The sequence below is a fragment of the Patiria miniata genome, unplaced genomic scaffold, assembly GCF_015706575.1.
Source record: "Patiria miniata isolate m_02_andy unplaced genomic scaffold, ASM1570657v1 HiC_scaffold_3, whole genome shotgun sequence".
NCBI lineage: Eukaryota > Metazoa > Echinodermata > Asteroidea > Valvatida > Asterinidae > Patiria > Patiria miniata.
In genome coordinates, this window is record NW_024037069.1 from 18316543 (window position 1) to 18332624 (window position 16082).

A 16082-nucleotide genomic window follows, 5' to 3' on the forward strand; every position below is an offset into this window, starting at 1 on the left:
AATCTGATTTCAAGTTTTTACATGTACGTACATGTTATATTAAGATGGCTTAAAGGTAGAGTATATCATTTGCAGCTATCCAAAAAGCAACTGACGAAATTATTGATGAAAAGCTTACTTGGTTTAAAATAGTAACGGCACTAACTCCCTGTGAAATTATTCTTTCTGGCATGCTGTCATTTTTAATGAAAACAATGAAAGAAGACCATTTCCAACGATGTGTCAAGTGATGAATCGTTGGAAATTTCCATTAGTAAATGGTTTTGTAATTCGGCACATCCGTGAAGGGGCATGCGCGCAAGTGTTGACACGACACACACGCGTGGGTAATTGCTATTATTCGTCAGTTTAGTGTGTGACATCACGTAGCTGCAATCGGCTGAATGAGAACGTGTCCCAGACGCTGATTTGGGCAAACATGACTAGGCAAATTTTGAATTGAAATGAGATCCTAGAATACTGTTTTTTTTTTCAGAATGTACAGCATTCACAGAGCTCAGGTTAGTTGTTAAGCATCCGTCTATAGATTTTGAGCAATGTTGTTGCTTCAAACGAAACAAATGCACAAATGACAAATGAGCTACTCTACCTTTAAAAGTTTGTTTATTGCAGAAAAATACATCATTGGATCAATTTTGAATATCAAAAAAGAAAATCGCGAGAAAGAAACGGAGTCCAAGAAACCCAGTCGCCCCCCCCCCCCCCACTGAGATTTTGAGTTTCTAAAAAAATTATCATTGATCTACATGACGCCCCCCCCATGAAATGTTCCAGCCCCCCCCCCCCCAGTGGGCCCCTCCCCCCACTGAAAAATTCCTGGCTATGCCACTGATCTTCAGTCCAATGTGAAACAAAATTCTCCACTTGTGTAAATGTCGCGAATGTAGAGGAAAAAAGTTTGAGGAAAAGAGGAAAAAGCTGTTTGAAAAAAGGGTCTAATAAGGTCAGATGTGTTACCATGGCACCCAACATCCAAGATAAGTTATCTTAAGTACCACTCTTTTCAAACCACTTTGAATTTGACAACCCCATTCAAATCTGTGTCTAAAACTGTTTCTCCATGCATGTCGAGTTTGAAAATAACTCCTCTGACAAAAGAAAACAAAATTCTCCTCTTGTGTAAATGTCGTGAATGCTGTTGAAAAAAAGGGTCTAATAAGGTCAGATGTGTAACCATGGCACCCAACATCCAAGATAAGTTATCTTAAGTACCACTCTTTTCAAACCACTTTGAATTTGACAACCACATTTTCAAATCTGTGTCTAAAACTGTTTCTCCATGCATGTCGAGTTTGAAAATAACTGCCCTGACAAAAGAACACGCTAGAAATTTCTGCAAACGCTTGCATTTTAAAACAATGCCGACTATACAAGAAAAGTAAAATCTAATCAAAATGATAGCAAACTATCACTGGAAAACAGAATCATATGATATAGTGGCTAAACACGGTTAAACGTTCAAAGTGGTAAAACGTTTTATTGTAATATTGCCTCTTAACAACACGCCTGGTTTTATATGACTTAGTACATTTCATAGGCACATGGGCAATACTGTTAAAAAGACGTGAGAACTGCAAATCACAAATTGCTTTCAACCGCACCAAAGTTAATCTTTAAACCCATACCATACCGACAGTCCGGCTCTACTCTCACATCTTGGCACTTCTTTTACTGTTAACTGAAGTGCGTCCCAGATTGATGTTGCACTTCCCTTTAGTAAAAGCATCGATTTCCGTCGGCTGATGGTTTGAAAATATAAAAGTCAAAAAGATGTTTGTGTGAGTTATATTCAGCTGAAGCTGAAAAACAAAAGAACTAGCTCTGTAAAAGTGAAGAAGTGTTTGAAAAAAAGGTAAAAAAAGTGCCACTGCGGTAAATACCTTATTCACATGATATATTACAAAGTTTGGATTAATAATAATAATAATAATAATAATAATTTGGGAGGCTAATCATCCTTACTCGCAGCTGGTATGCTGAATTGTGAAGGACGCGGCTACAACGTGGTCGGGCCGCTGGCACGTAAAGGCGCCTATGGCTGCCGGCCACATCGACCCATATATGACCACAGAGCAAAGCCTAAGATCGAAAGTGTTTGATTTTTCTGGAGGGAGGAAAACCGGAGGGCCCGGAGAAAAACCCTCGTGGCACAGGAGGAGAACCAACGCACAACTCTACTCACCTGTGATCCGCGGCCAGGATTCGAACCGTAGTCACCTTGGTGAGAGGCGAGCGCTTTACGCACAAGCCACCCATGCCACCTAAGAGGTCCTTTTATGATCTAAGATCATCTTTAAAGAGTTGTATGACCTCTATCCGGTGCGTAAGTGACTGTGTCCTGCACCCATTGGCTAAACACCCCGATTTGTACTACTTCTGGTTCCAATAGTGCTCAGTGTGCAGTGTGCTTGGTTTAAGTTTGGAATGACGTCACACTTACAAACCGGATAAATCAGAAAAACTACACAGAGTTAAGAATGGATCATTCCAGTTCTGGTCCCTCCCACCAAGGATAACCAAGTTTGATTGGGCTACTTGGGTCACCTGATCAAAAGTCCTGATCTGATTGGTCAATGGGTACTTGTTTGATTGACAGGCAGGAAGAGTCCATTTTGCAAAAGAGGACACTTTAATTCAGAGAATCAGAATCTCAGACTGACCTTTAGCCTTCGTAGTCGCACAGTGCATTCTCTCATCCTGTGATCCTTAGTCATTCCGTCCTCCTCCGATGATTCCTGTAAGTATTCCATGAGTGAGGGGAAACGACGCACCAGTTGGCACTCGGAATCTGGCCGCAACTACAGGAGTGAAAAACAAAACAATTCATTGAAATCCATGATAAAGGCATCATAATGACATTTAATAGAGACATTCGGGTGATGTTGTGTTGTAAAATGGTGTGTCAAAGTAAGATCTTGTGGGTAATTCTGCAGGTTGTGGGTTCGAGTCCAGCCTGGGGTTGCGGTGCGTGTGCCCTTGGGCAAGGCACTTTGGTACACATTGCTTCTCTCCACCCAGGAGTAAAATGGGTACCTGTGAGGACAGAGATGGTTACTGTGTTGAAGTCGGCCATTTCTACCAAAACGGGAGCGTACAGCTATATGGGTCGTTCTTAAATTTGCGGTCCAGTTTTTTTTTTCCTGCTGCTGTTACATCTGAAATCTATGATTTTATAATTCTGATGCATTCCATAATGCAGTCGCTCTCCAAGTGCAATTATGAATAGTTAACTACCTATACAACAGGAAAAACAGGTCACACTTTAGATCCCAAATTTACAGAATGGCCCATATACCTTCAGAGAATCAAAATGGTCCGAGGAAAGTTTTATAGGCCTGACCAGAAGGGGTAATAATAACATAGTGAATTGACTGCCAATACAGCAGATATGTACACTTAATAAATAAACAGTATAATTTAGAGTATTAAAAAAGTTCTACATTGCGTTTTGCGTAAATAGAGAAAAACAGAACACAAAGGTATAATTTAACATGCATCAACATGCCCTCATTTTTCTTCTCTGTGGACATCCCAAACAGCCCCCTCTATCATCCATGCACATATCTGATAGTTTCCTTACCTCAATGCAGGGCAGACTGCTACTGTCCGATGTGGATGCCGAGTCTTCGTTGTCAGAGTCTGGCACGAAGGAGTCTTCACTGTCTGATGATTCGTTGACGTCGTCCGATGACATGATAGCTTCACTCAGTGTAGAGCTCTCCACTAGAAAATTCAGACAAGAAAAAAAATACGAAGTGTTGTAGCGTGGCTACCCTCTTTTCACATAATGAGTGGTGAATTTGATTCAGTTTTTTCCACATTTGATTTCACCGGTTTCAATAAGAGCAGACGAGCACCTAAATGTGTACATGCAAAACCAACATTTCCAAATATTCAATTGAACAAAAACTGACTTTTAGTCAGTTCTCGGGATTGATATTCCATAAGACAATTCCCATCTGTAAAGAATTTGGTTCAAAAAATGAGGGAAGTGACTGACGTGTACTATCGCCTTCCATCTCTGTGACTCAGGTTCCAATCCCACTTACACCAACATGTTGATGATTTGGTTGTCAGTGTGAGGCCAGATGTTAAGCCTTTCTCCCGAATATCATTCAGGGGTCTTCCTCCCACATCATCAAACTAGACATTGTTCATTTGTGTTTAATATTCTGCGACTTTCAAAGGTTGTACGTAGTTTTGTAAGAATCCCCCATCAATTACCAGAAAGAATCTAATAATTTCAATTAAAAAAGTATCTTGACGGAAGCATCATAAAAGTGTCCAATTTGACTCACGATATCTCCTGACTTTGCTGTCCTGACTCAATCTCTTCAATTTGACGACGGCCTTCTTTGAACAAATCCTCTTTGGAGTTGGGACTTCTGTAACATCTTGGACGCAAGACCCTGAAGACTCATCATCCACTGTAGCTGCTGGTTCCTACAAACACAACATATTTTACACCAACATTACTTTTAGTCAAGACACCCACATAGACTGTTCCGAATCTGGCAATAAGCCCCGCCCAGCTAGTTAGACTGAGGTAACATGGTCACCTGACCAATAGTCATGATCTAATTGGTCAATGCCCTTTGATTGACAGACAGGAAGGGTCCGTTGAAAGAATCCACAAAGGTCTATAATTAGCATGCCAGTCAACCGTTACCTTTGACTGGTGGTTCTGGACTACTCTGTCCGACACTAAAAAAAAGCCCCACAACAACCCAACTGTTGTAAAATAATGTGTATCAGTTTATACATTCAAGCTAGTTTTCTCGGTAATTGCTTCAATATTTTCCCCAGCTGATGACTGATAAGTCACTGCAGGGAAAAATTAGTGATGTCCATTTACATTCAAGATAAGGATACAACAGCACGGCCAAATCTCACAGACCGGCTAAGCACAACAATCTGCTAAACATGGAAATTACTTGCTTAGCAAACACAGGTTACCAACCAAAATCTCATTCAATGTATATGGTGTGTGGCTGGTTCTCCGCTGATCCACGCTTAGCACACATTTTTGCTAAACAAATAATTTTGTTGCTTAGGAGCAACACAAATCATATGACTTTTTACCTAGTAACCAGGCTCAATTTTTATGGCTCTGCTTACCGCTAGCGAAAAATCCCCGCTTACTGTAGCAGAAAATTCCATGCTTAGGGTTAACATATTTCACGGATGAGCGAGGAATTTTGGCTTACCCGCATGCATACATCCCGTAACTTAGGAATCTGTGCTTACAGGGTGAGCGCAGAATTTTTCTGCTAGCGCGGTTAGCACAGAACGGTGATCGTAAGCGTGGAATGTTGTGGTTAGCAGGGCCATGAAATTGCCGGCTGCACTAAGCTGAATAGGTATTCCTGATTCCCAGAATATTCCTGATTCCTGATTCTGAGACAATAAACTGTAGCTCCTAAAAGTTGGCCCTTGAAATTGGTTTTCAAGAATCTAAGATATTCAAAAAGGTTCAGAAATTATCTCACAAACTACAAACCTAGGCGACAATAACTCTTCACTTACTGTACGCCTACTGTCACCAGCATCTTGACACGATGTTTCTTCTGTCTCCAGGATTTCTTTGTGACCTACGACCTCTTCAACTCTGACCTCTTCTGGCTGTGACTGGCCAGCGCTGTTGGAGTCCAGACTGAGCGTGTTGTTGCTGCTGCTGACTGTGTTGTCTTGAGCTGCGAGCTGCGAAGCTGCGGTGCTGACGGCCTCGCTGTGTTGCGGCGTCTCTTGTATCGTGGAAAGCTCACAGTTTCTGTAAATGAAACATATTCAATTAATTAATTTTGAATCGGTATGTCACTTGGTTTGGGTGCACTTTATTAGAATCTATGTAGCAGCCCTCATTTCTTGTAAAATGAGGGAAAGATTTGCCTAAACCAACACCGCCCATGGCAGTGTTTTGACCAACTCACAATTGCACAGCCAAAATTACTTTGACTTTACATGGGTCTCAATGTCCCAAATGTGTTTAAATACAAAGGGCACGTCATTGGTTAAATGCAGGTGTTGTATAACATTCTGACTCTATTTTTAAATGCATTAGCCCCCCCCCCCCCAAATGTTTAGCATCCCCGCCCGCTTCCTTCTTGGAGGCAGCCTTCTTTTCTTTTTCCTTTTTTTTTTGTAAATTTTAAACAGTGACATCAGTTTGGCCTCTTTGTCTGTTGCATCTAGCCCACATAAAGCTTGTATGTCATTTCCCGAGTCCAATGGTGGCCATTAAAAAAACAACCTGGCAGCCATCTTGAAAAAAGCCCGGTCAGGCGGCCATTTTGGAGGGAAAACAAAAAAAAGGGCCTCCCGCTTCCCTTTTTTTCAAAAAGGCAGGACGCTAAACATGTTTTTTTTTTATTTGGCCTTGTAGCTTTAACAAATATTTGTTGGTTTCCATTTTGAAGGAATTTTGTATTGTTTGGTTTTACTCATGAAACTTCAGACTGTCATCCAAGTTGAACTCCGATAAACAGATTAATAGAATGCTACAACATCTATATGTACAAAGACACCTGTGCTGACAACAGTCTTGAAGTGAAATATTCTGTCTGATGCACCAAGAAATGTCAAATGCGATAGTTTTGTAGCACTACCAAGAGACACATTGTCTAATAATTGTCTATGACTGTTCACATGATACGTCACTTCGTGGTGCAACCAAAGATTTCTTCCTTAACAAAATTTACTCAATCACCTTGTGCTAGTTGATCGAATGCTGCCAATATCTACTCCGTGTTTTAGTCTTGTGACCGGATACACCTCAATGTCCGAGATGACCGTATCTTCAAATGGACTGAACGAAGTCAAGCCCATTATCTCATCATCCTGAATGATCGTCATCACCGGCGAGTCGCTGCGAGGGCGTTTCGGGGCGTGGTCAAACCCGCACAGTCCAGCCAATAGCGACACGCTGGTGCTGGACTTGTCACTGGAGCTCTGCGATTCGTCGCTGCTTACGTTGATCTGCGATTCGCCGATTTCTTGACCGTTTCGGGACTGTGTTGCGTTTCTCTTGATGCAAGCTTTGTAGCCTTTGATCACCTCACAGTGTTTGCTGGTTTTCACCTCAGTGGGATCGAGGCAGCTATCGGCATTTTCGTACTGCACCTGTTTCCACTGTGATCGGCTCTGCAGTCCGCTTTTACTGAGATAAATTCGGCTTTTGCTGACTGTTTTTGCACCAGACGAGCCTATCAATGTAGCTTCCTGATTAGGAAATGAACTATCAGCTTGATAGCTTGGCTGGGGAGCCTCTGTACCAGACGAATGTGTTTGAAAACTCAGAGATTCGGTTTCGTTTGCTGTGAAGTAATTCTGTCTCGAAGCATTTGACATCAGATCTGTTTCCTGATGTACGGACAACTCAGGAAGAACGTCGCTGATACCGGTCGTTTCCCGAGTAGGAAGACCATTTGGCAGAGATTTCAGCTCCTTAGGACTACATCGACCTATCTGTTGTTGGTCCGAGGCTTCAAGACTCTGTGACAGAGCTGATTTCAAGACAGATTTAAGCGCAGATGATTCAGGAAGAATCTGACTTGTTCCAGGCGTTTCCAGATTAGGAAGACGTTCGGGTAGAACCTCTAGCTCTCTAGGAGCACTTCCAATTATCTGTTGTTGGTCCCAGGCTTCAGGCCTCTGCGAAAAATCTGTCTCAGAGAAACCGGCTCTTGTACTGGATGCTGCTTCTGCCAATGTCACACTGCAAACAGCGTCTTTGATATCATCAGTAGGGTCTGGAGACTTTGAAGGCGGGGGTTTACGATGGACTCCAACAGGGTGGAGTGAAGTTTTGCTCGGGCAATCAACGACTAAACAGTCAGCAAATTGAGAAGCCTCAGCGTCACTGGACCCTTTTTTATCTCGGGCCGGTTCATCGTTGGGACCACTCTCACAGTGAGCTGCGTGGGGAGCACTGCCTCTGATGTCTTGGGGAAGTGACAGACGTCCTTGAGGGTCTGATAGTCTGGAAGAAATGTTGGATGTTTTGCTGGGATTGTTTGGGGGTGCGGGAAAGTCAAAGATATCCGATGCACTCTGCCAGTCATCATCGTCATCACCTGAAAAGTTGAAAATGTCTTACATTTTAATCAGAATGTTATGAACAATTCATATAAAAGAAACAAAGACTAGGATTGGAATGTTTTTTGTACTCAGTGACTCAGGCAGTGACTCAGACAGTGACTCAGTCAGTCAAGAAACAATGGGTTGGCCCTCTTCATTCAGCAAAAAGAGAGTAAAGAAATATAAATTATGGAACTTTTTTAGACCACTCAAAAGCGTCAAAGTTACTAAGTATTAAAATAGTTTATTTTGAATTTGCTTTGAGTGAAACTGGTCAAAATCAGCTGAGAAATTAACAATAAAATACACGTTGAATTTTATATGGAAACAATCAGAATTAGTACGCACTCCGTTGAAACAAGTTTGATTTAGTAATATGAAAAAACTTAAATTGAAAGACCACAAAAGACCAAAACATCAATGAATGTCGAAAACAGAGAATACTTAGAGGTGTTTGAAGTGTTTGAATGGGACGATGATTGGGCGCAATACCAAAACCAACGGGTATTTTCTCCCACAATGCTCATGGAAAAAAAAAAATGTTAAAAGGTTAATAACAATACCTTTAAAAAACTCTGAAATTGTTAAATATGTGAATACTGTTAGAAAAAAATAAAAAGCCAATTTCTTTTTTAAAACTGCAGAACCTGAGGCTCTGGCAAAATGACTAAATTAGTTAGTTATATTCCGAGTTAACTGATATCGATCCAAAATTTGTTTCAAAACAAATTACCAGATTGTTCTTATTCCACAGTATTTTCACCGGTACGTTGGATTTTTTTTTCCAGATGTCATCACTGTTTGCAATTTTCAGATCACCTGGAGAGGTTGTCAAGTTAGCCCATTGAAAGTATGTCAAGAGCCATCAAATGTACATTAATAATACCTGGGACATTTTACATATTCCTATTGGTCGAGAGCCAGTCACGTGGGAGGTTCTAAACTGCTGTTTAAACACTGGTCACCAATGTTCAAAACCAGTTGAGAGACCCCATGCTCAGCGTCATGCGCGCAGTATGCGCATGCACCCCGGCTGCAAGTGAGTGCTTGAGAACCACTCATGCGGTCTGCATTCAAGGAGGGGTTGAGCGCATAGTAAGTCCTCGCGCACAACAGAAATGGACTGAACATGGAGTAAAATGGTAGAACAAAATCAATGGAATTGGTTCTCGCGAGTCCATCACAAGTCCATCACAAGTCCATCACAAGTCCATCACAAGTCCCTCACAAGTCCCTCACAAGTCCGTCACAAGTCCATCACAAATCCATCACAAGTCCATCACAAGTCCATCACAAGTCCATCACAAGTCCATCACAAGTCCACCACAAGTCCGTCACAAGTCCGTCACAAGTCCATCACAAGTCCGTCACAAGTCCGTCACAAGTCCATCACAAGTCCCTCACAAGTCCCTCACAAGTCCATCACAAGTCCATCACAAGTCCATCACAAGTCCATCACAAGTCCCTCACAAGTCCATCACAAGTCCATCACAAGTCCATCACAAGTCCCTCACAAGTCCCTCACAAGTCCGTCACAAGTCCATCACAAATCCATCACAAGTCCATCACAAGTCCATCACAAGTCCATCACAAGTCCATCACAAGTCCACCACAAGTCCATCACAAGTCCGTCACAAGTCCGTCACAAGTCCGTCACAAGTCCGTCACAAGTCTATCACAAGTCCATCACAAGTCCATCACCAATCCATCACAAGTCCCTCACAAGTCCCTCACAAGTCCCTCACAAGTCCTCACAAGTCCCTCACAAGTCCATCACAAGTCCATCACAAGTCCATCACAAGTCCATCACAAATCCGTCACAAGTCCGTCACAAGTCCATCACAAGTCCATCACAAGTCAATCACAAGTCCCTCACAAGTCCATCACAAGTCCATCAAAAGTCCATCACAAGTCCATCACAAGTCCATCACAAGTCCATCACAAGTCCATCTCAAGTCCTTCAAACTCAAGTCAAAAGCTAATCAAATGAACTGTGACAGAGGCGTTCCTTTGTAATAGTTCATCTCCTCGTACTTGTGACTGAACTTTCAAGGACTTGTGATTTCCTTGTGACAAAGCTTGTGACCAGGCTTGTGACTGGGCTTGTGATGGACTCGACTACAACCCCAATCATCATCTTACCATCAGACATCTCCATTTTGTCCTCTGTATCCCTCTCTTCTTCCTCTTTCCAGCATTCCTTGAGGATGGTCAGCAGCTGGTCCTCAGTGGGAGGGTTACAGAAGCTGATTGCTAGAAGCTTGTCCATGTAGTCGGATTGGGAATCCATGATGTCGTGGGAGATCTGGGAGTCAGGACCCTCAGAGACAATCTGAGCAAAGAAATGCAATGAGAAATCGTACAACTCTGTACTATTATGGAGATCTACATGTAAATGCAGCATTAGGCCAAAAAAGTCTCCGGTTTCTGGTATGGAGCTTGCCCAAAAAGTGGTGCGGCGACGCGGCTTTTTTTTTTTTTTTTACCTGATTTTTTTGCTTCAAATGTCGGCCGACTACTGCAAATGGTGCCCGACTAAACTTAGTGCAAATAGGTGGGAGTCCGGAGAGGCCACATAAAGCTTTTTCTCGACCATAACCCAATCTAAGAACACGTTAAAATTATGCAGCAGCAGGATTCCAGTCAAACCAGTGAGTTTGGCGGTTTTGAGACATCATCTTTCATTGAAAAAAAAACTTTTTCATTTTGCCGACGCGCATGGCTACGGTGACGCGCGCGCATACCAGAAACCGGAGACTTTTTTTTTTGGCCTTACAGAGATTTTTTAAACCTGGGCAATGGCCCCAGCTTCCATATTGTTGCTTGTTACGGCCATGACATACGCTGATGAAAGAGGATGGACTCATGAACTACTTGTTACCCAGCTCTTATAATACCGTGCCAGAGTAACATTGTATATGTACGTAGGGTTAGGGTATGTGGCTTGCGTTCAGAGGGTCAGGGGTTCAAATCCTGCCACTGGCTACAATGTTGTGTCCTTGGGTAAGCCACTTTACCCCCACGTGCCTCTCTCCAATCAGTTGTACACATTGGTAATGACATTAGCTGGGGCGTAACCTAAGATGGAATGGCATCCCATCATGGGAAGTAATAGAAATATTCTCAGTCATTTTATTCCAAAGAAACAGGTGATGAATGCCAGCCAGATGAGCCATATTGGCTTGGGACAGAATTAGACTTATTTCAACACTGAATTACCTGTTCAATGACAGGAACGCTAAGTCGCTCGTTGAGTCGATCGACATAGTATCGTAACAGTCGCTGAATGGCTGCAGTATAAGCCGGACCCAGCTCCGCGTCCATCTCATTGCGCAGGTACGCCTCTCTCTCGGACGCACTGAGCATTAGTCTGGTGAGCAGACGACGATATCGCAACTGGTAACTGTGAAGTTTGAAGTCTTCTTTACTCTAAAAAAATAAAAATAAAATAAATTGCAAAAAAATCTTAAAATAACAAAATACACCTCAAAGATGGTTGCCGAATGCAAACGATCTATTACTTTCATGAAAAAAGTGTCAAGAGGCAAAAAAATACAGACAAGCTCATGAGATGGTTGTCAGAGAAAGGAAAACTCACCACTCCTGTCGTCTTGAGTTCAGCTTTAGGAAAGTACCTGTTGAGACGGGCGCAGACGTTGCAATAGTCAAACTTTGACTGTAACAGTTCATGGAGCATGACCTGTCATCAGAAGGAAATGGGTCATCAATGGCAAAGAAATTATTTTAGTAGTTTTTTAGTAATGATGTGAAATATGATATGTGATGCGATCAAGCTAAATGAGTCGTTTGTCGGGAATATTTATGTGGAGAATCCGAGATACAGGCCAAAATAGGACCACTTTATCACATCACTTCATCACATCTCTTGGTGTTCCGACTTCCATAATTTTTGAACTAAAGATGGTATCAGCATGCAATTTTCACAGCAGTAATGCTGAGATTGTGCTCTTTTGAAATCTGTAATAAAAAATGTTTTGACTAGGGTCGACAAACGACTCATGTAGCTTGATCGCATCACATATGTTTTACCTTAAATCTTGAAATCTAGCACCACATTTTGCAGTAATTTGATAACTTTGGAACTGTGCAGCTCTGTCACTTTTCCTATAGGGCTTAATTTCTGTCATGTATAAGAATAATCTGCATGAGTTACCCATGATATTTTCAACTAAAAACTTTTTTTTTTCAATTCAAGTTGCAAATGTGTATTTTTTTAGGTTTTTTTTCTGTGTTGTTTTGTTTTGTTTCAATTTAGACACAGCCCTGTAGACTTGCAGGTTTCATCTTGAAATTTGACAGCGATAAAATTCCATAGACCGTTTTATGAAAAGTATGTAGTGATGGTATACTGAATGTTGCAGCAGCGGAATAGTTTTGAAAGTGGAGGGAGGAGGGAGACAAAACAACGGTGATGCCTGCTGGTTGTTGCAAACCCAAAAAGTGTGGGGGGGGAGGGAACCCTGGGGCTGAACAACTTTCGTTGATAGGGGGCACCCTTTTCTATGTTTGCACTTTGATTTGGGATTTTATGTAGCATTATGAAGTAACTTTTTACAATTTTTTTTTTAAGTAAACAAAAAATATTCCATTCAAGAAAAACTGACACAGGCAGGGATGGCAACTAATGGGCCTAACAATAGAGACTAAACTAATATTGACCTTAGTCTTGATACCAGTCGTCAGTTTGACAAACTGCTTGGCCGGCACTAAATCAGGGGCTGCCTTGTTGATGATGTCCAGGAGTAGCAGAGCGTGGTCGAATTCCGCAATGTCTTCACGCTTGACGATGGAATGGAGGGTGCCTGCCACTACACGAAGATGAGGAACATCGTTTTCCTTGAAGGATGCATTCCCTTGATGGTCAACAATGGCTGAAAATAACAAATAATTGAAAAGTAAATCAATTTTTGTATTGCTGTTTAAACCATTTATTGACAAATACATAAGAGGATAGGTATAAGTTCAGAACATTGTGGTTTTATAAAGTTCTTGGAAAGAGTTCCATACCTGGACATTACTTGACACTCTATGTACAAACCTAGATAAGACTGGTCTGAAAAATTCCAAGTGTTTTCTCAGTAAATGCTTCAATATTTTCCTTGCTAAATTTGACTTTTTAGGACATGTTATCGCTTTCTGATGGCTGATTGGTCACTGCATGCAGGGAGAAATTAGATATGTCCATGTACGGAATTCTTCCCAAGTTCTTTTATATTCACTTTTCCAACCAATTTTTTCTCACTCAATCACAAAACAATATTTGCTCGACAAAAAACATTTGACTTTACCATACCTGCGATAACATGATCCATATAATTCTTGCATGCATAATCGAGGATCAACTCCTCTACCGTCTCGCGATCTTTTTCTGTACTCCTCTTAGGACATCTGTACACGGCCATTTTGCTGTCCATAAATAAGAAAGGGAAGAAATGAGAACAATTTTTTCCTTGTGCAAAAATTAAGCAGTTAGACGTAACTGTACTGCCTACCTACATGATGTCAGTCATTCGAACTATGTTGAAAAACCTTTGGGGCTGGGTAAAAATTCCACTATTGTTAAAAAATATATCAGGCCCCATACAAAAATTATTAGTTTATCATCCCTGCCCGCATCAGTATTGCTGATGCAAAACATTTTTACTTTTATTTTCAAAGGAATAGTAAAAAGTTGCTGTGCAGCCTGCCCAGCCTGCCAGTATGCAACTTTCAGGACTTGTGAATGTTTATTTCAGTCTTGTCAGAGTGACTGGTTCGTACGCTGCTTACAATGCACTGTCATGTATGAGCGTCAAAACAATGAAATAACACGAAAACAAAAACTAGGCCACTAGGCCTACGTATATCATGCCAAACTACAAAATACACTTGTGCATCGATAGGTGATCGGCATCGTGGTCTTGTGGATATTGTTGGTGATGGGAACTACCATTCTTTTCTCTTAACACTTAGTCCAAAACCGGGATTGTGTGTTTAAAAGTGAATAATAAAGAAGCTTGTTTTTTAATGATCGAAAGGCAAGAACTTTTTTCTTGATCGACAAAGCGTCTTTTCCGGCAGCGATTTTTTATTTTATATACAAAATCCAATTTTGTTTCTTTTAAGCGGCGATTCCGTAATCTAAATTAGTAAAAAAAAAAGGGCCTGCTCGACGTGACAGCACGCGCTTGGGACCAGTTCTAGCACTTGGTCAGATTAATCAAAAATATGTGTACATCATTGTAGGTAACTTATAAATTGTCTAGAATCACCGACACCGCAAACTCAAGGACATTTTTGCCATCAATGTCTCATAAAATCTTTGCCACAGCTCTTCTTCTCGATCCTATATGTACATGGCCTTGTATTAACGTGCACTGATTGCATGTGCAGTCACAGCAGTCGACATGTAGCATGTATGTGTCGTCATTAAATGTCACTGTATTATACACTACTAATAGCAATCAGACTTTCACCCCTCCCCCCCCCAAAAAAAACCCCCAATTCTGACTAAAATGGAAACTAAAAATATCGATATATTTTTATCATGGGGCCTAAATTCCTCACAGGGAAAGATTCCCATATCTGGCCATCTCTTTTCACCCTGTGCACAAACTGTATGAGAATGAGATGAGCATCATGAGCATGATTGATGAGACCATGGCGCTCCATGATGAAACGGCGATGAGACTGGTCTGAAAATTTCTTCTCAGTAAACATGGTTAAATACTTCAATATTTTCCATGCTAAATTTGAAATTTTGGACAATATTATCATTTCTGATGGCTAAAAATTCGGTGATGGCCAGATATGGGAATCTTTCCAAACTGATCAAATGTACACTCCATTCCGCACACAGAAATTCGCATCCGTATTACCATAATTAACAATGAAAATAGAGTTTTCAATTTCACGATATCCGGCTAAAACCTGTGCGGCTGTGTAGTGTGTAACCAGCAACACGAATTGTCCACGCGAAAATTGTTACAATATGCTCACATTCCCTTTTCATTATATCACCAGTTACTGTAAATGTAATGCATATACTTCACTTCCACTTAAAAGGTTTGAAAAGAAGATTTTGTAAATTGTAATAGTACCTCAGGCAACGGCGATATTCCCTCCTAAATTGTCGGTCAAAATCCTCCCAAAAAAGTTTTCAGAATCGGTGTGCAGGGTGACCGTAAGGTCATGCCAAAATTCTGCTAAATGCGCTTCAAAAATCTGTCAGATTAATCAAAAATCTGCCAAATTCCCCAGAATCACTCGAAATACACTATAAACAATTAAAATCACATGCAGGTGCTGTAGTATTGCCTTAATTAAGGTTTAAATTACATTATAAACAATCTATAGTCACATAACGATGTCATGAAGTTGCAAAATTTTCAGGCAAAATGTGCCCACGACGAAGATCCGATGACAAGTGAACCTCAGCAGCTAGACCAGGCAACCTGTCCCATTATGCAAGGGTTTGCTTGAATAGATTGAAGCTTTTTAAAACAAATTTACCACTTTTTTTTTTAAATTTGCTGTGTATTTTCTGTTAAAATTAATAACCATTTTTAGAGAATTCTGCCAGAAATCTGCCAAAAAAATCCATTCTGTCATATCTGCTGTCAAACTCGTCTTTTTACGAAAAATTGCTAAATTTAGCTGAAATTCGGCTAAAACGGTCACCCTGTCGGTGTGGTACCCTGCACAACTGTCGTAAAAGATGATAGTTTTAACCAAGTCGAAATGGAGCCAGACGAAACACCAGCCCATACCACCACATCATGCACCTGTCCGCGTGCGCGCGTGCTGTTCATAAATGCATGTTCCGCACTAGCTGTTTTGTCCTTGGGGGAGGAGCGTGGGACAGAAGGGGAGGGGGGGGGGCAAAAAGACCTAAACCAATATAATTTCAGTTGTCTAACATTTCCCCTTTATTGCGAGGGGGATTTTCTGATATTAAACTTTTATTTTCACTGTAATTTTAATTGTTAGTGTTAAATTAATTGTTA

General features: G+C 41.2%; 1 protein-coding gene across 1 annotated transcript; it reads right to left on the bottom strand.

Moving 5' to 3' along the window:
* Nucleotides 1–1450: 1450 nt before the first annotated feature.
* On the bottom strand, nucleotides 1451–15284 carry LOC119736533. Its single transcript, XM_038210545.1, has 12 exons — nucleotides 15177–15284; nucleotides 13391–13503; nucleotides 12757–12968; nucleotides 11675–11776; nucleotides 11296–11505; nucleotides 10219–10408; nucleotides 6707–8072; nucleotides 5482–5770; nucleotides 4299–4443; nucleotides 3581–3723; nucleotides 2661–2798; nucleotides 1451–1739 (listed from the first exon to the last, which is right to left on the bottom strand). Exons 2-12 carry the CDS (start codon nucleotides 13497–13499, stop codon nucleotides 1650–1652), a joined length of 2994 nt encoding a protein of 997 aa, XP_038066473.1. The 5' UTR covers nucleotides 13500–13503; nucleotides 15177–15284; the 3' UTR covers nucleotides 1451–1649.
* Nucleotides 15285–16082: the final 798 nt, after the last annotated feature.

Bases quoted from the DNA above. Each gene is read 5' to 3' on its own strand.
- LOC119736533 (XM_038210545.1), bottom strand. From the start codon at position 13,499: ATGGCCGTGTACAGATGTCCTAAGAGGAGTACAGAAAAAGATCGCGAG. The intron at 12,969-13,390 runs GTATGGTAAAGT...TGTTATTTTCAG, and splicing joins TATGGATCATGTTATCGCAG to CCATTGTTGACCATCAAGGG. The intron at 5,771-6,706 runs GTGATTGAGTAA...TTTCATTTACAG, and splicing joins ATTCGATCAACTAGCACAAG to AAACTGTGAGCTTTCCACGA.